The 18,297-nt window shown below is 43.6% G+C and overlaps 1 protein-coding gene across 1 annotated transcript in view; it reads left to right on the forward strand.

Moving 5' to 3' along the window:
• The window catches only part of TNFSF11 (TNF superfamily member 11), a 40,336-nt gene extending 30,293 nt beyond the window's left edge, over positions 1-10,043 (forward strand). The window contains exons 3-5 of the mRNA XM_065901612.1: positions 2,532-2,577; positions 2,658-2,756; positions 9,622-10,043. Coding sequence (XP_065757684.1) covers positions 2,532-2,577; positions 2,658-2,756; positions 9,622-10,043 — 567 coding nt within the window. The remainder of the gene's footprint in view (positions 1-2,531; positions 2,578-2,657; positions 2,757-9,621) is intronic.
• Positions 10,044-18,297: the final 8,254 nt, after the last annotated feature.

Here is an 18,297-nt window from a genome sequence, read left to right on the forward strand (position 1 = left end):
CCTAGAAATGCCCTGCAGTGACGCCCGTGAGCAATAAGGGCAGGAGGCAGTCCTGGATGAGGCTGAAAAGTTTCCATTAAAGTCAGAGAACAAATCTATGGATAGCAAAGGGGAAAGGGGAAGATGGGGGGAATTGGGAGCTTGGGACTGACATATATACACTATCAATACTGTGTGTGAAATAACTAATGAGAACCTGCGTACAGCGCAGGGGACTCTGCTTGACGCTCTGTGGTGTCCTGAAGGGGGAGGACGTCCAAAAGGGAAGGGGTATGTGGATATGTGTTCACTTTGCGGAACAGGAGAAATTCACGCAACAGCGTAAAGCAGCTATATGCCAATAAAATCTTTTTTTTTTTAATGATCCCAATGAGCAAAAAAAGAAAGTTAGTCACACTGTGACTTCTTTAGGCTGTTAGAACAGGTAATTGAAGACAGCTCTGCTGTGTCCTCCAGGGGCCTTTAAAAATAAGATTCTCCATGCCTGCGTCTCCATTGCTGCCCTGCAAATAGGTGTATCGGTACCGTCTTTCTAGATTCCACACGCATACGTTAACATGTGATGTTTGTCTTTCTCTTAGGGGAAGAAGGGAGTGGGGCGGGTTGAGAGAATAGCATGGAAACAGATACACAACCACATGTGAAACAGATCGCAAGTGGGGATGTGCCGAGTGACACAGGGGGCTCTACCCGGTGCTCCGTGACAACCTAGAGGGGTGGGGGGGAAGGAGGAGGGAGGGGTTCAGGAGGGAGGAGGGAGGGGTTCGGGAGGGAGGGGACCTGTGTATGCCTGTGGCTGATGCATGTTAATGTGTGGCAAGGCCAACACACTCTTGTAAAGCAATTATCCTCCAGTTAAAAAAAAATAGAAAAAAAAAAAACAGAAAAAAAAATAGCATAGGTTCTCTTCTCTCTTGGGGGTCCTGAGGGCAGACAGAAAAATCAGTGTAATTTTATCACTTCTAACTCTTAGCAGTTGAAACTGTGTTTCTGCCTCTATCTACCCATCCATCATCTGTCTCAAAGTCCTTGTCTCCAGACACTCAAAGAACTTGAGCTATCTGGCCCATCTTAAACATCGTGGAGGGTGGGGTAGTTAGCACGGATCATCACCCCAATAACACAGAAGTTCGGATTCTCTCCAGAGTGTTTCTAGTGTTAATATGACTATTTGTTTGTAAAGTGTCCATTTATCTATTTATTTGGCTGCATCGGGTCTTGGTCATCGTGTCATGCGGGATCTTTCCTTGTGGCAACAGGCTGCACACTTGTGGCCAAGGGCTTAGCTGCCCCTCAGCACGTGGGATCTTAGTTCCCCGACTAGGGATCGAACCCGTGTCCCCTGCATTGCAAGGCGACCAGGCAAGTCCCTCTAGTAGTATTTACATGTATGGATTTACCAGACCCTTTGCTAAGTGCCTACGTGTGTGAGCTCACTGAATCTTCACAACCGCCTGTGATAGCGGCCACCTGTGATCAAGGTGCTGTTAGTATGTGTGTGAGTACACCCAGGGGACTGGGAAGGGATTTGACCTGAAGTCAAAGCCTGAAGCTTCATCCACATCGCTTTACTGTGTAATAGGAGCTAAGGTCTTGATTTTGGTGGGCCTGCAGTTACCTATTGGCCCCCTCACTGTCAGGGCTCAAATGGAGACATGCACTTAGCTGAGCTCTTTGTGTGGGGTTTCCCCAGGAGCCAGCAGCAAAGAATCTGCCTGTCAGTGCCGGAGGCATGAGTTCGATCCCTAGGTCGGGAAGACCCCCTGGAGAAGGGAATGGCAACCCACTCCATATTCTTGCCTGAGAAATCCCATGGACAGAGGAGCCTGGCGGGCTGCAGTCCATGACATTGCCAAGAGTCAGACACGACTTAGCGACTAAACAACAACAATGCTTTTTATGTACTTGAGCTCTTTCTGTTTCTGCCTTGAGCTTCTACACCTCTATTTGTGGCAATATTTTAAGTTAATTATTGGTAATCTAAAAGCTCCTGGACGTCCATGTAGTACTTTAAATACACTGTGACTTTTTAAAATAAAAAATTAACCACTGGGAGCCAGGCATCTTTCTCTTTCTTATGGGCTGAGTTTCAATGTTATAACGGGAATTCACTAATGAAATAGACATAAAAAGAGCCTCCCTAAAGATTTAAGACGGTCATATATTCTGTGATAATTGGTATTTTCCTAGTTAACTTCATCTTCATTTGTGTACCTGCTACAAATGTTTAATTATGTTTGGTGATTCCATGTTTTATAATTTACACTGTCTTTTATTTCCTCATACTGTCCGAACTATTTTGTTAGATAGTATGTGTTTAATCTACTTTTTAAGCACATCAAGATAATTCTTTGGGGATGAACGTCCCCTGATGGCTACTTAGAACATCAAGAAATTTTACTACCTATGTATTTTTGGCATCTTTTGAGGGAAAGAGGATTAATTTATGGTATGTCTAACAGTCCTGAATTCTTAACTGCCTTGTCTAAAGAGTGAGTGTATAAATAAGATTTTTTTTCTTTTTATTGCAGGAAATGCAACATATTGTTAAATCGCAGCACATTAGAGCAGAAAAAGGTAAGCGTGGACCTGTTCAAATATTTGAAAACCCCTGAGGTGACTCCTCCTTGGGCTAACATGACTTCTTTTATCTCCAGCCATGGTGGAAGGTTCGTGGTTAGATCTGGACAGAAGGAACAAGCCTGAGATTCAGCCCTTTGCCCATCTCACGATTAATGCCACTGACATCCCATCAGGTAAGTTTCGATTGCATCCAGCCTGAACAATATTTCAAGAGTCATTTGTCAGCCCAACTGAATACTCAGTCTATTTTAGCCTGTTACCAAAATTTTGAGAGCCTGTAACTTCTAGGCCAGAAGAAAAGTCCTCTGGTCTTCAGTTCATCATCCGCACCATGAAAACAGTGCTTCTCAATCACGCAGGAATGCACAGCATCGCTATATTCATCTGGTCTTCAGTTCGTCATCCACACCATGGAAACAGTGATTCTCAATCATGCAGGAACACACATCATCACTATATTCATTTTCAGGCCATCAGAGTGACTTTATGTTAAACAGCTGCCAGCTGAGGTGGCATAGCCGAGAAGAAGGGTCTCTTGGTATACTCATCTCTGTTTACCCAAGCCAAAGTTGACATGTCCCCATGGTTGGCCTATGAGGTGCATGAATTCCTCCAGGCGGTCATATACTCGGGGCCTTCCGGGTAGTTCAGTGGGTAAAGAATCCACCTGCAATGCAGGAGGAGTAGGAGATGTGAGCTTGATCCCTGGGTTGGGACGATCCCCTGGAGGAGGGCATGTTAACCCACTCCAGTATTCTCACCTGGAGAATCCCATGATAGAGGAGCCTGGTGGGCTGCAGTCCACGGGGTCGCAAAGAGTCAGACACGCCTGAAGTGCTTGAGTACACACGCACAGTCATACACTCAGCTGTCTCCGGCAGAGTGCCAGGTGGAAGCTTAGCAGAGTGATATTTCAGAGGCAGGGGCCCTCTAGAAAATGAGGCTCTCTTCTTCTCCAGGGGTTTATCACTCTTTTTCTGGCTAGAAATTTAGCTCAGTGGAGTGGAGACCTGATTTTCTTTTGGAAATGAGGAGACTCACAGCTCTGCGTCTACATCTACCCAACGTACTCCATCGTATAATCCCCCGTGGTTACTTCACATCAGGTTAGGTGAGCATAAAAAAGATTGCAAAGAACCTCATGATAGTGTCGACTCCACATTGGCACTTGCCATCTGCCTCTACAAGGGTTGGATCGTGGGCCGCTGTAGCTGTCGGCCTTCAACACCCCCTGGGGGAGTTCAGGGTGGAGATCAGGAGTGAGGCACTCTGTGCTCTGTGAAAACTGGCAGAACATGTCTTTAGACAGATAGACATTTGCAGGATCTGATTTTATGAGCTCGATCCATGTATCTTCTCATATCCAGGAAAGCACCAAATCCCTTCACGGTGACCTCAGCTCCTCGTGACTAACAGAAAACTTTTGCAAAGATATTGCTTGATTGCACTGAACTCCCCCTTCGCCAAAACCATATATATTGACCTTCCCCCTACCTCTGTGGAGCAATTTTTCAGAGCTGTCTGAGGTGCTGTCTCCCAGGCTGCAGTCCTCATTTTGCCCCAAATAAAGCTTACCTCGCATACAACTTAACTTGCAACTCTCACAATTGTTGTGAAAATTTTTTAAGTCAACAATAGAGTTAACATGGAACATTACTATTGTTATACGATTTGTTGAATACACACTATCTGTCAAGCATTTTGCTTTGTATTCATTATCTCTACATCTAATTATCTCTAATTCTACAACACTGCAAAATAGTGATTACCAGATTTTGCAAATAGGGAAACCAAGATGTACCTAGTGTAAGTTACCTGATCCAGGCTACAACATGGCAGGCTTAGGAACTGGATTCCACTCTAGTTGATTCCCAAGTCCGTGCTTTTTGCTCTGTAGATTATCACATAAGCACCTTGTGGCCAGTTGGCTTTGTCAGAGGGAAATACATGCAGCGTTCTTATGTTCCTCTTTTCCTGTAAGAAGTAGATGAATGCCGTTTTAGTAGCAGATGTCTCAGGTCTGACTGCCTGGGTTTGAGGCCCCACTGAACTACTTCCTGATTGGGTGACCTTGTGTATATTATCGAAATCCTTTGTATGTCAGCTTCTTCATGGGGATGGTAATAGTATCTACTTCCTGCAGCAGCTATGAAGATTTAACCAGCTCATGTACTAACATGCTTACATGGAAATGAGCATAGAGTAAGCACTCAGTGAATGTAATTTGTTATTGAAAGTTTAATTAAATAAATATTCTTTTTTTCCCCAAAAAATGATTCAAGGCAAATTTTTCCTGTGCTGTGCTGCGCTCAGTCACTTCAGTCGTGTCCGACTCTTTGTGACCCCGTGGACTGTAGCCCGCCAGGCTCCTCTGTCCATGGGATTCTCCAGGCAAGAACACTGGAGTGGGTTGCCATTCCCTTCTCCAGGGGATCTTTCCAACCCAGGGATTAAACCTGAGTCTCCTGCATTGCAGGCAGATTCTTTACCCACGGAGCCACCTGGGAAACCCAAAAGGTTACCACTCCCATACCAGGAGTCGAACCTGGGCCGCCTGTATGGAACCAGGAATCAAGGCCATATGGGAAGTGCTAATTTTTTTAAAAATCCAAGTTTTAGTAAACAGTTTGAAGCCACTATTATATTTAATAGTATGGACCACAAAGGAATTTTGCCTGACTGCAGACATAGAAAATGAGCAACCAACTCTTTGATTTTCAGAAGATTTTCCTCAACTATCTCTCCTGTCCCAGATATTTGCTTCATAAACAAATTTACTCTTTCTCTGTCTCTCTCTATCTCTGTGTATGTGCCTTATGGAACTGTTTTAATTTTCTGAGTGGAAAACGATTTTGCATGTTAGCAGAGGCAATCAAATTAATACTGATCTATCATCTGTGTGTGCTGTGAATGTACTCTGCATTTATCTTTTCAGTTCATTTTAAATGGCATATGATAAATATTGCATTAGACTGTGTGCCAAAGTCTATTTGGCAATAACAAGCATGTTTTAGTTATAAAGCTCTCCCTCCAGGCACATAGCATCAAATCATTGCCAAAAACAAGGCAAAACTCCTGGACATTTTCTGATGGTTATTGAGCTTGAGACAGAGTGAAATGAGCTAGTGTGTGCTTCTGTTTAAGAAAATAGAGTTTGATCTTCTGGCTTGGTCAGTGCCTCCTTGAGTTCATCTATCTCCTAGTTTGTACCAAGATTGGACACTTGGGAGAAAGATGGCTTCACGTTTGCATGTTCACTTGGCGTCTCTGTTTCATGCTTGTGCTTAGCTGCTCAGTTGTGTCCGACTCTTTGCAACCCCAACCCCTTGGACTGTAGCCCGCCAGGGTCCTCTGTCCATGGGGATTCTGCAGCAAGAATTCTGTAGTAGGTTGCCATTTCCTCTTCCAGTAGATCTTCCCAACCCAGAGATCAAATCCTGGTCTCCCACACTGCAGGTAGATTCTTTACCATCTGAGCCATGGGCTTCCCTGGGGGCTCAGATGGTAAAGAATCTGCCTGTATTGCAGGAGACCTAGGTTTGATCCCTGGGTTGGGAAGATCCCCTGGAGAAGGGAATGGCTACCCACGCCAGTATTTTTGCCCGGGAAATTCTGTGGACAGAGGAGCCATTTCATACTTATTTTTACTTGTTTACACTTATGAAAGAAATCAGAATCTGCCTTATACTGATATATTTCAAAGCTTCTTGAATTTTTATTGGGGAGTATTTTTGTGAGTATTTTGTGAATATTCATGGCTTTCTTAAGGGGATTTCAGGCTAAATAGCTGGAGAGAGACTTCTCTAATAGCTAATAGCAGTGACTCTAGGGGTTGGGGAGGCTGGGAAGGCTGAAAGTCCTCTAGTGATAGATGCTCAGGCTTGCGTCGTGAGGTCCTCCAACCTGATGGGGGTGCTCTTCTCTTCTTTTCTCCCACTGGCATCTATTCATGAACCCTTCAGTTCACACTGATGGTTTTTCTCCTTCCTCCTCTGCATACTGTGTGCATTCCATTCTTTGCTTGAACAGCTTCTCTCGCTCACAATGCTCACAATACTCTGCCTTTTCTCAGCCCATCCACATTTGACCCAAGTCCTTCCTGTTCTCTGTCACTGGGCTGAGCTCGCCTGATCGCCATTAATTTCTGCAGCTTCCACTTGCAAGTTGCTTTAACTGAAGTTCAACCATGTGTTCTGTGACATGCAGAGATGAAAATGTTACATTTTTCATTTTGCATGCCCATTTCTTATTTTCTTCACTTCTAAGTCGTAAGTGCCTTGTGGGTACTCTGCTTGATATAATTCTTAATTATGGGTAGAATGAATGCCCATAGGAAGCACCAATCAAATATTTACTGAATGATTGAATCAATCAGGAAATGGATAAAAGTAAGTCTGTAAAGCAGGAAATTAGGGCACTCCTTCCACTTGAGGTAACAATGAGAGTGGCATGCAGCCAAGGTTTCTATATTCTTCCCTGCCTTCCCAGACCAATCTCCCAGCCCTTGGTCTAAGGTGAGCTGATCCATCACATTGGGAGGACAGACCTCACCCTAGACATTCCTCTGCTCTCTGTTAAGGGCCATCATGAAAGGAAGATGAAGTGTAAGGCCAGTAATTGGTTTGATAAAGGATTGAATACACAAGTAGGGGAAGAAGGAGGTAACCATGTGATGATCTGAGATAGGAAACACCTTGAGTTTCATTAGCTTTGTCAATGGACTGGGTGGCTGTTTACCAGCCCAGAGAAGTAACTTTGCTAGTGTTCATGAGGATGTGATGAATAGAGCCTGAGAGTCTCATTTCTGAGTCAGTTGGGACCATGGAATGATACTTATATTTGGGGAGCTTTAGTTTGGGATGATCTGAAGTAGGACCTTGGATGAAGAAGGGTGTGTGTTCTGCTGGTTCTGGAGGCCGCAGTGCCTGTGATGGCGTCTCAGACTCACTCTAGCGCCCTCCTGTGGATAAGATGTGCAGTTCAGGAAGTCTGTCCTATTTTTGAACAGAGGGTTTGGAAGCATTGACTTCTTTGCCTTTGAGGCCTAAGGATGGATGGCCCTACTGTAGCTTGGATCATCCTGCATTTTTTTTCTTCCTGGTGGAGGAACAGCCTGGTGTTGGGGTCCCCAGACCATATTCCAGCTGCTCAGTGGCCCTCTGCAGGTGTTCTAGAAAAAGATGATGTAGGTGTTCAGGTTTCCCCAGGATTCAGGCCAGTCTTGAAATGTTCTGATTCTACAGGGTTCGCCCAAGGACCCACTCTAACCAAAGGGCTGTTGGCTCTGTGGATCCATGGAATCTACTGTAAGTGTAAGTTTCATAGACTGATTTCTCTTGGCTGACAGGCAGCCAAGAACTTCTCCCTGGCTGCAGAAACTACTCCTAACCCCATTCTGAGACTCCTCGGCTCTGTTTTTGCCTTGTTGGAATTCTAGGAGAAGACAACCTTGATTTAGCATAAGTAGTTACAAAATCCTCTGGTGGAAAACTTTGGATTTTCTGCAGTATAACAGCTTTTTTCTCCACGAGATGAGACCTTTCCCAGTTGGATAATGGATATCCACATAAATACAAATATTTGATTAATGGGGTTTATCATGGATTTATCATGTCACAATTTTTAAAGAAGGGCTTCCCTGGTGGCTCAGTGGCAAAAAAAAAAAAAAAAAAAAAAAAACATCAGCCTGCCATTGCAGGAGACATGGGTTTGATCCCTGAGTTGAGAAGTTCCCGTGGAGAAGAAAATGGCAACCCACTCCAGTATTCTTGCGTGGGAAATCCTATGGACAGAGGAACTGGGTGGGCTACAGTCCATGGGGCCATAAAACAGCCGAACATGACTTAGCAACTAAACAGCAACAACAACAATTTCTAAAGACCTAGTAAAATACATTGAAAGACCTGAAACATTCAAAGCATTGTACACATTTAGATGACTTCTAGAAACTTCCACTACTCCAAAAACAGTGACATGAACATTGGTTGTCACATTTCAAGTGTGAGAAGGGGCTAAAGGAGAATTCTGGTTTCTCAGAAGACATTTTTACCATCCTTTGGTCTTCACAAAAGACTGCATGAAGTTGTGAACCTGGGGAGGGCAATGCCAAGGATGTTTTCTCTGTGAACTTCCCTAGGGGAAGCTTTTCATTCCTGTGAACTTGGGAGGCATTTGGGCTGTTGGAGGAGGAGAGAATCAATGGTGATGAGAATATAGTTTAAGAGTTTGACTTTTTAGTCAAAGTTGCTGTGACCCAGATTTTCAGCTCCTTCTATGTACCTTTCTCCATGAATTAAAAGAGAAGGTGGGACCATGTGAAATCTGGATATTCTCTTCCTATACTTGTTTTTTGCTTTCTTGATTCAGCTGCCTTTGGCTGATTCTCTTCCTTCAACCTTTATGCTCTGTAGACTGACTCCTATTACTTCCTTAGGTTATTAGGCTCAGTAGGGCTTCCCTGGTGGCTCAGCAGTAAAGAATCTGTCTGCACTGCAGGAGGTTCAGGTTGGATCCCTGGGTTGGGAAGATCCCCCAGAGAAGGAAATGGCAACCCACTCCTGTATTCTTGCCAGGAAAATCCCATGGACAGAGGAGCCTGACAGGCTGCAGTCCCGGGGGTTGCAAAGAGTTGGACTCAACTGAAGCGACTGAACACACAAGCCCAACAAAATCATTCTTGATCCTTCTGGAAGGAAGTAATCTCTTTCCTTTGAATTCCCTTTGCAACATCCGCACCTTTCTTATCCAGGCCCGTGCCTTGCTTCCTGTCTGAACATATATCATGCTTATCCTTTGGTGCTGCAGGCTCCTTGAGGGAAAAGTGAGACTGTGTCTTTATCCCCTCTCAGGTGCCCAGCAGACAACACAGGGACATCTTATTGTACTTGTACTTTCCTTTTAGAAAATAAATTTTGAGAAGTCATTCTCCCAGTGGAACAATGACATCTCAGTACATCTTTCTGCAACTTCATAGAATTGTGAGGCTATGCTTCTCGTTGCAGGAGTAAGTTTCAAATCGCATGCCTCTCCTTTCCTCAGGTTCCCACAAAGTGACTCTGTCCTGCTGGTACCATGACCGAGGTTGGGCCAAGATCTCCAACATGACCTTCAGCAATGGGAAACTAATAGTTAACCAAGACGGCTTCTACTACCTGTACGCCAACATCTGCTTCCGACATCATGAGACTTCGGGAAACCTCAGTGCGAATTATCTTCAGCTGATGGTATATGTCACCAAAACCAGCATCAAAATCCCCAGCTCTCACACTCTGATGAAAGGAGGGAGCACCAAGTATTGGTCGGGGAATTCTGAATTCCATTTTTACTCCATAAACGTGGGAGGATTTTTTAAGCTACGGTCTGGCGAGAAAATAAGCATTGAGGTCTCCAACCCTTCACTACTGGATCCAGATCAAGATGCAACGTACTTTGGGGCTTTTAAAGTTCGAGATATAGATTGAGCCCCATGTCGGGGAGAGTTTTCCCTGTTTCCTAGGATGTATAGAAAACTTCCAAAACAAGCCAAGAAAGATGTATATAGGTGTGTGAAAGTACTCAGAGCCATGACCCACAGGGTACAAGAAGACCCTATCCATGCCTTTGACTCTGTAGGGAGCAAATATATTCACAGCCAATGGGAGATGTTGGACTCAAGGTGTATAAAAATCTAAGGGTTTTCTTACATAATGGTTCATAAATTTTGTAATGAATTCCTAGAATTAAAGCAGATTGGAGCAGTTATGGCTGCCTTTATGAAAAACTGCCTTTGGGCAATGGGAGGGGTTAATTCTCTGGCTCTATAATCTGTTGGTTGTATACCATCTTGCAGTTGAAGTGGAGAGGGCGTCTTCTAATTGCAAACTGATAACCCTCTGAAAAAGGGTTAAATTGTTTTGAATTGTTACATCTTGCTGGAACCTGCAAATAAATACTTTTTCTAGTGAGGAGAGAAGAATATATGTATTTTTATATGATATCTAAAGTTATATTTCAGATGTAATGTTTCCTGTGCAAAATATTGTAAATTATATTTGTGCTATAGTATTTGATTCAAAATATTTAAAACTGTCTTGCTGTTGACATATTTAATGTTTTAAATGTACAGACATATTTAACTGGTGCACTTTGTAAATCCCCTGGGGGAAAACTTGCGGCTAAGGGGAAAAAATGTTGTTTGCTAATATCAACTGTATTATATTTCCCCATTCTTTTTAACTTAATAGATTTTTCAGACTTGTCAAGTCTGTGCAAAAAAATTAAAATGGATGCCTTGAATAATAAGCAGAATGTTGGCCACCAGGTGCCTTTCAAATTTAGAAGCTAATTGACTTTAGAAAGCTGACATTGCCAAGAAGATACATAATGGGCTACTGGGCTCTGTCAAGAGTATTTATATAATTATTAAACAGGTGTTTTTTTTCTACAAGTGCTGCAAATTGTAAATTTTTTTAATGAAAAAGTTATCAGTGGCTTACAGCAACGAAATTCCATTTTTAATTTAGTGGAAGTCATTTTATACTATACAATAAAAACATTGCCTTTGAATGTTATTTTTTCGGTATGAAAATAAATTTATAGGAAAACCTGCCTTGTGATTTTGTGCATCTCTTTTATGTCTGTCTTGCTCTGTGATCCTTTCTCTCCAATATGGTAATGTGGCTTCTATCTTTCCAAAAGTTATTTCTCCCAGTAGGGAGAAATGCAGATTTAATTAAAATTAGGAACAGATTCAGTTAAATTAATGAACCTCAGAATTTGAAAAATAATTTACAAGGGATTTTTACGCAATACTATAGCCGGATAAAACATAGAGACTTTGCCACTCAAAAAAGAAAAAATTGGTACGCTTACATCGTGAGAAAAGATTAGTGCTTTGCGCACGTTCATAAGGCCCCACAGAACAATCATTTGACCTGGAGGAACCCCTGAACACTGCATCCTTCACTACGGTGAAGGGTCACTAACAGTGCGGTTAACACTGTGAACAGGACGGGATGTTAACTCACAGGACAGATGCTTGTCCTCGTGGAAATTTATGTGAGGGAGCCGTCAATCCCATGTTGATTACTCCACATGAGACAGAAGAAAATGAACACTTGGGAAGACAAGGGAAGCTATAATTCAAGGCACTTGCCATTTGTGGATAAATGTGTCTTGATGGTTGTAACAGGATAGAAGGAGAAAAGAAATATTAATAGCAGAGGTTACAAAGAAAAAAATTGCAATTTTTTTTGATGGTGGGACTTAACCATTGACCAAAATACACCTATTGTTTTCCAACTGTCAGTAAGTCTGAGGTAGATTGGTACAGTCCCTTGGACTGCAAGAAGATCAAACAGTCAATCTTAAAGGAAATCAATTTCGTAATACTCATTGGAAGGACTGATTTTGAAGCTGAAACTCCCAATACTTTGGCCACCTGATGTAAAGATTGACTCATTAGAAAAACCCTGATGCTGGGAAAGATTGAAGGCAGGAGGAGAAGGGGATGACAGAGGATGAGATGGTTGGATGGCATCACCAACTCAATGGACATGAGTTTGAGCAAGCTCCAGGAGATGGTGAAGGACAGGGAAGCCTGGTGTGCTGCAGTCCATGGGATCGCAAAGAGTTGGACACAACAGAACAACAAGATTGGTAAAAAATGCCACTTCAGTGTTACATATCCAAATAGCTGATACTAATTATTCTTCATTTAATAAAATATTAACTTTGAGGGGTAGTTGGAGAATTTCTTTTTTCTCCACCGACACAAAATCTTGTCACATAGAGAGTCTTATTAGCTCCCCAGCTTCTAGAATATGATTCTGTCTTTTCCGAAAATGAATATTCAACATTCATTCAATCACTTGCAACACCAACTATGTGATAGGAATTTTACCAAGCATTGTGGATACCATGGGCTTCCCAGGTGGCGCTACTGGTAAAGAACATGCCTGCCAATGCAGGATACGTAAGAGACACAGGTTTGACCCCTGGATTGGGAAGATCCCCTGGAGAAGGGCATGGCAATCCACTCCAGTATTCTTCCCTGGAGAATCCCATGGACAGAGAAGTCTGCTGGGCTACAGTCCATAGGGTTGCACAGAGTTGGACACGACTGAAGTGACTTAGCATGCATGCATGGTCTTGGATATTCTTCTTGCCCTGAAGGAATCTTCATTTCACTGGAGAGCCAGCCTAGTAAGAGTGTGGTGAGTTCCAGGGCTCGGGCACCTACAGAATGCTGTAGGAATAGCAAGGAGGCCATTGGACCCAATCTTAGGGATCACAGAAGGTCTAGAAAGGAAATCAAAGTGGATGGGAGGGGGGCTGCATGACTCCAAAGTGGATATGGAATATTCATCCCCACTTTTATCTTAGAGGCAACTAACTTGCAGTCTCTCAAAGGTGAATCTAGTAAGATGATAGGTGATGGCACCTGCCAGACTGGAGAACTAATGTGGCGGATGATGGGTAATGCTAAAAGAAATCGAGAAATCCTCTAGAGGAGACCTTGGAAATTGAGCCGAACCATAATGTGAATTTTGTGTATGTTGACAACCCGATAGGTCAAAGATTTTTAGAGCTTCACTGGAATATATCTGTGACAATGAAATGTCGGCTTATGCCTTGAAGGAGGCAACTGATATGCAACTGATATGCTGGAACAAGTGGATATGCTAGGAGGTCAGGGAAAGGCTGTTCTCTTCTCCAGTGATGCTCAAGGGTTTCCAGGATCTGAATGTGAAGTGAAAAGTGGAGGTTAGTCTCAGTTGTGTCTGACTCTTTCTGACCCCAAGGACTCTAGCCCACCAGGCTCCTCTGTCCATGGAATACTCCAGGCAAGAATACTGGAGTGGGTTGCCATTCCCTTCTTCGGGGGAATCTTCCCAACCCAGGGATCAAATCTGGGTCTCCCACATTGCAGGTGGATTCTTTACTGTCTGAGCCACGAGGGAAGCCCCAGTTTTCCCACTCACATGCTACTTTTTACTCTCCTGCCTTTTCATTCACCCCCTTTCCCTCTTACCCTCTTAGCATGCTAATCCTTTCCTTTCTTCTTTCCCCCCCTGATCCCTGGCTCTGGCCTCAGAGGACCATTTAATTCTCCCAGGGCCCTTGGGGAACCGAAGGTCTCTGCACTTGATTGTGATGGACCACGTGGGCACTCGGCACAGTGCAGTGAATGTTGAGGGTGACACTGTATGTCAGGAAAGCAACACGTACTGGATGCTGTGGAACCATTTGCTCATTTTAACTACTCCATTTCAATTTTCTTCCCAACACCTGCCAAATGTGAAGCAAGGGAAGCATGTCGAATTTGAAGTCATCTGTCCTCTTGAGTCAGTTTTCACAACTATCCCAGGTCCGTGCATCCATGTGTCTTCCCCAAAACACTCTATGTGCAGCCATTCTTGTCTAGCAAATTTTCTTTCCTCCTGCTTCCTTTTGTCTCATTCGTCTCCATCAGGCCATGCTAGAGAACTTTCCAGAGAAGATCCATTTCCCCAATGACTTGGGGGGAACCTAAGCACCTCATGCTTCATCTTCTCTCTGTGCTTAATTATTGATGTGACTAGAGATGGTGCATGCATGCTCAGTCGTGTCTGACTCTTTGGCATTCTATGGGCTGTAGCCCACCAGGCTTCTCTGGCCGTGGGATTCTCCAGGCAAGAATACTAGAGTGGGTTGCCATTTCCTCCTCCAGGGGATCTTTCCCGACCCAGGGATTGAACCTGAGTATCCTGCATTGGCAGGCAGATTCTTTACCACTGAGCCACCTGGGAAGCCCGGCTGGAGATAGTTGCCTGGGGTTATACATACACATTTTAGGGACTCAGCTTTGACCCAACCTGCAGTTCCATGTTTGCCTGTGGAGTCACTGGGGGCTCTCCAAGAATGTGCTGATTTCCTATTTAGCTTTGTTGATAGATTCTCTAGCTTCCTTGCAATGAAATTGAAATATGTTCCCTAGCAGTTGCATTTATAAATGCTAATTAGTTATTGATTCACATTATTATGATTTAACCATGTGTCACTTTGTACAATAAAAAAATTTGTACACAGTGAGTGTTAGATGTTAACTATAAAACAGAAATCTATCCTTTTGATTAATAATACTTTTATGATACTGCTACTCTCCAAGTCTTATAATTTAAAAATTCTATTTCCTAATCATCTTCCCTCACCTTTGTTGACTGATTTTTCTCCTGTTCTTACTGCACATTGACCAGCACTCTGGTATTTGCAGTAAGAAGCTCTTTGATATGATCAGATGTGGACCACTTACATCATTATTCATATGCTACTGGCTTTCCATATCTATAGAAAAATCCTGTAGAATCTTCTGTTTTGAAACTTCAAAGAGGTCTCCCTTGCTGCTGGCAAAGGAACGAGTTAGAAGTTACTTACTCCATTGGTAGCACCCAGAGCTAAGATATTGGGGGTCATGACTGATTTCAGAGACAGTAAGTTCTCCTGATACAAAATAGTAGAAATTTCAGTCTCCCTTCTCAGGATCTTAAAATCATGAGATGTCATTCTGTTGGGCAAAGTCCATTTTCTTCCTTTTCTTATGGATTCTGAAGAAGCTTCATTTCCTCAAAAGACTGATCTCAACAATCCCAGGTTGGAATGAAAGCACCTCGTGAGACATGAAGGTATTTTGGAAGAAGAATCGCAGATGTGGGCATCCGCCAGACTCGTTTGGGATCTGAGCTCTGTCACCTAGAAGCTAGCTCTGGGCAGGTTGGCCACAGTTTGAATTTCAGTTTTCTCCCTTGTAAAGCAGGAGTCTCCCTGTGCTGAAGAGTTGTCAGGATCAGCAACGTACGCTGTGTGCTCTGTCGTGTCCGGCTTTGCGACTGCCCTGTCACCCACCAAGTTCCTCTGTCCATGGAATTTTCCAGATAAGAACACTGCAGTGGGTTGCCATTTCCTACTCTCAGAGCATTGGAGGAGCTCAAGTAGGAGCCACGGCTTTTATCCTTTCATCCCATTTACTGTGTCTTGAGTCCCAGGTCAGGACACAGTGGCCTTTCTCTCTAGCTGCCCAGGCACGACCTGTCCCGAGCAGAGCACTGTGCTCCGCACCGTGGGGACAGCAGGGGAGAGACGGTGACCATCTCCAGGGCAGCAGGGTGGTCACGTGGCTGATGGCAGGAAGGGCGGGGGCGGGGGGTGAGAGCTCAGAACCATACCCTGTGGTCACCCTTTGGTGAGTTACCCCCGAATCTTTGGTAAGTTACCAGCATCCTCATGAGTTCGGTTTTACTGCATTTCTGGTAGGAACCAGTGGGAAGGACAGTGTTTCCCCGAACACCGTGAGATACAGAACAAAGCCTGCAGAAGCAGGAGTGGAGGGAAAAGCTGGCTGCAGCCGTAACCTCAGGGTGGAAGTGCTGGTACTGTGAGGCGGGGTCCTTGAGCCTTCTCCGGGTGGGAAACCTGTCCTGAGGACATCTGATCAGGTTGAAGAAAGAGTATTCAGATTTAGAAGGAAAGCATCCTGACCCTAATAAGTAAAAGGAGAAAAGTTCACACACAACTCAAGAGGAAGCACAAATACCAAATAAATAAGTCTTACCAAAAATGTCCAAATGAGGATTTACATCATGAAATAGGCTACGGACATCTAAAGGGGTTTATTCAAATCCCAGGGCTTCCCAGGGGGCACAGTGGTAAAGAATCCGCCTGCCAATGCAGGAGAAGCAGGAGATGTGAGCTTGATCCCTGGGTCAGGAAGACCCCCTGGAGGAGGAAATGGCAACCCATTCCAGGATTCTCATCTGGGAAATCCCATGGACAAAAGAGCCTGGTGGATTACAGTCCAGGGGTCACAAAGAGTCCGACAAGCACTGAGCATGCACATATTCAACCTATGAAATATTCCAAATCCCAACCATTAACTGGACAGATGCCCTGGTATCCTCCTTTCAAGGGCAATTGTGTCCGGGGCGGGATTGGGAAGAGCTGGGAGTGGGGAAACTGTCACTATAGGAGTGATCCAAATTTCCCGGATCTGTGACATGCATGGAGGCAGATCCCCGAGGGGACAGCCAAATATGAGACTGTTGCTGTGTTATGAAGATGGGATTATGGATATTTTGTTCTTTTCAAAACTTCCCTGACTGTTGTTACACTACCATTGAATTAAATAATAAAGAGCATTAAAGCTGGTCTTTTCAATAGAGAAACAACACTGAAGCTTTTGACACTAAATGAGTCTAGAGCCCCATGATGTAGCCCTGTGTGTTTTTTTTAAATTGAAGAATAGTTAATTTGCAATGTTGCATTAGTTTCAAGTATACAGCAAAGTACATTCATTCCTTTTCAGCTTCCTTTCTGTTACAGGTTATTACAAGATATTGAGTATATACAGTAGGTATATGGTACTATATAGTAGGTCCTTGTGGTTTACCTATTTTATATATAATAGTGTGTATATGTTAATCCCAAACTCTTAATTTATACCACCTCACCCTGCTATCTCCTTTGGAAGCTGTAAGTTTGTTTGCTATGCCTGTGAGTATTTCTTTTTGTAAATAAGTTCATTTGTATCACTTCTTAAGATGCTATGTATAAGTGATATTATATGATACTTATCTTTTTCTGTCTGATTTAGTTCACTTAATATGATCATCTCTAGGTCAATGGTCTGTGATTTTGAAGTGGAATGCCCTAGAAACCTGGGGAAACCGTGTGTTAGAATGAGAGGAAGTGACTTCTTCGTAGTGTTTTGTCTCTGTTTACAGCCTTCCACTCAGATTATGTTTGAAATTAGGGGCCAACATGCCCTGCAGGAACCTGGCTTAGCATCCAACATTCATTCCCTCCTGACACTCATCTTTTTACCATCGTCCTGACTTTAGAGGACAAGATGAGGGAGCAGGACAGTTTAAGGAAGAATCTTTTCCTAAATGTGTTAAACCCAAGAGGATTGAGTTAATTTTTTAAAGATGGCTTGACAACTTGCTCATCCTGTTTTCTGCCCTCAACACGGGACTAAACTTGACAGACAGGGACACGTTAATTGAAATGTTCCCTTAGCAGGCAAGCTCCTTGGGGAAAGATGAAAAGATGACATCCTGGTGGCATGGCTGGTTAATAAAGTGTGTGGAGTTTTTGTTTGTTTGTTTGTTTTTTTAAACTAGATTGTTAAAAGGAACTCAACAAGTCAGCTGAACACTTTTGTTTGTGATATAATAAGGATTGGTGATAAAGGCTTTGTTATAACAGAAACTTCAGGGACTTCCCCCGCAGTCCAGTGGCTAAGACTCTGTGTTCCCAATGCAGGGGAGCACAAATCTGATTCCTGGCCAGAGAAGTGTGATCCCACGTGCTGCATGGCGCGCACGGCCAAACAAACACACACCAGAAACTTCAATGTTTTAAAATCTGGGAATTTTTATTTAAATCTGAAAAACTGGCCATAGAAGTCCAACCCTGTGAGCTTTAGTGTCTATAGAACATCTACTGGCCTGAGAAGAGGGTTAAGCTTCTGACCCAAGCACAGTGAATGAGTGAGTGAAAGTCTCTAGCTGTGTCTGACTCTTGACCTCATGGACTGCAGCATTTTGTCTCCCTTGTCCATGGAATTCTCCAGGCAAGAACACTGGGGTGGGTTGCCATTCCCTTCTCCAGGGGATCTTCCCAACCCCTGGATCAAACCCAGATCTCCTGTATTACAGGCAGATTCTTTACCATCTGAGCCACCAGGGAAACCCTCTGACC

This window comes from Muntiacus reevesi, chromosome 11 (genome assembly GCF_963930625.1).
Source record: "Muntiacus reevesi chromosome 11, mMunRee1.1, whole genome shotgun sequence".
Taxonomy (NCBI): Eukaryota; Metazoa; Chordata; class Mammalia; order Artiodactyla; family Cervidae; genus Muntiacus; species Muntiacus reevesi.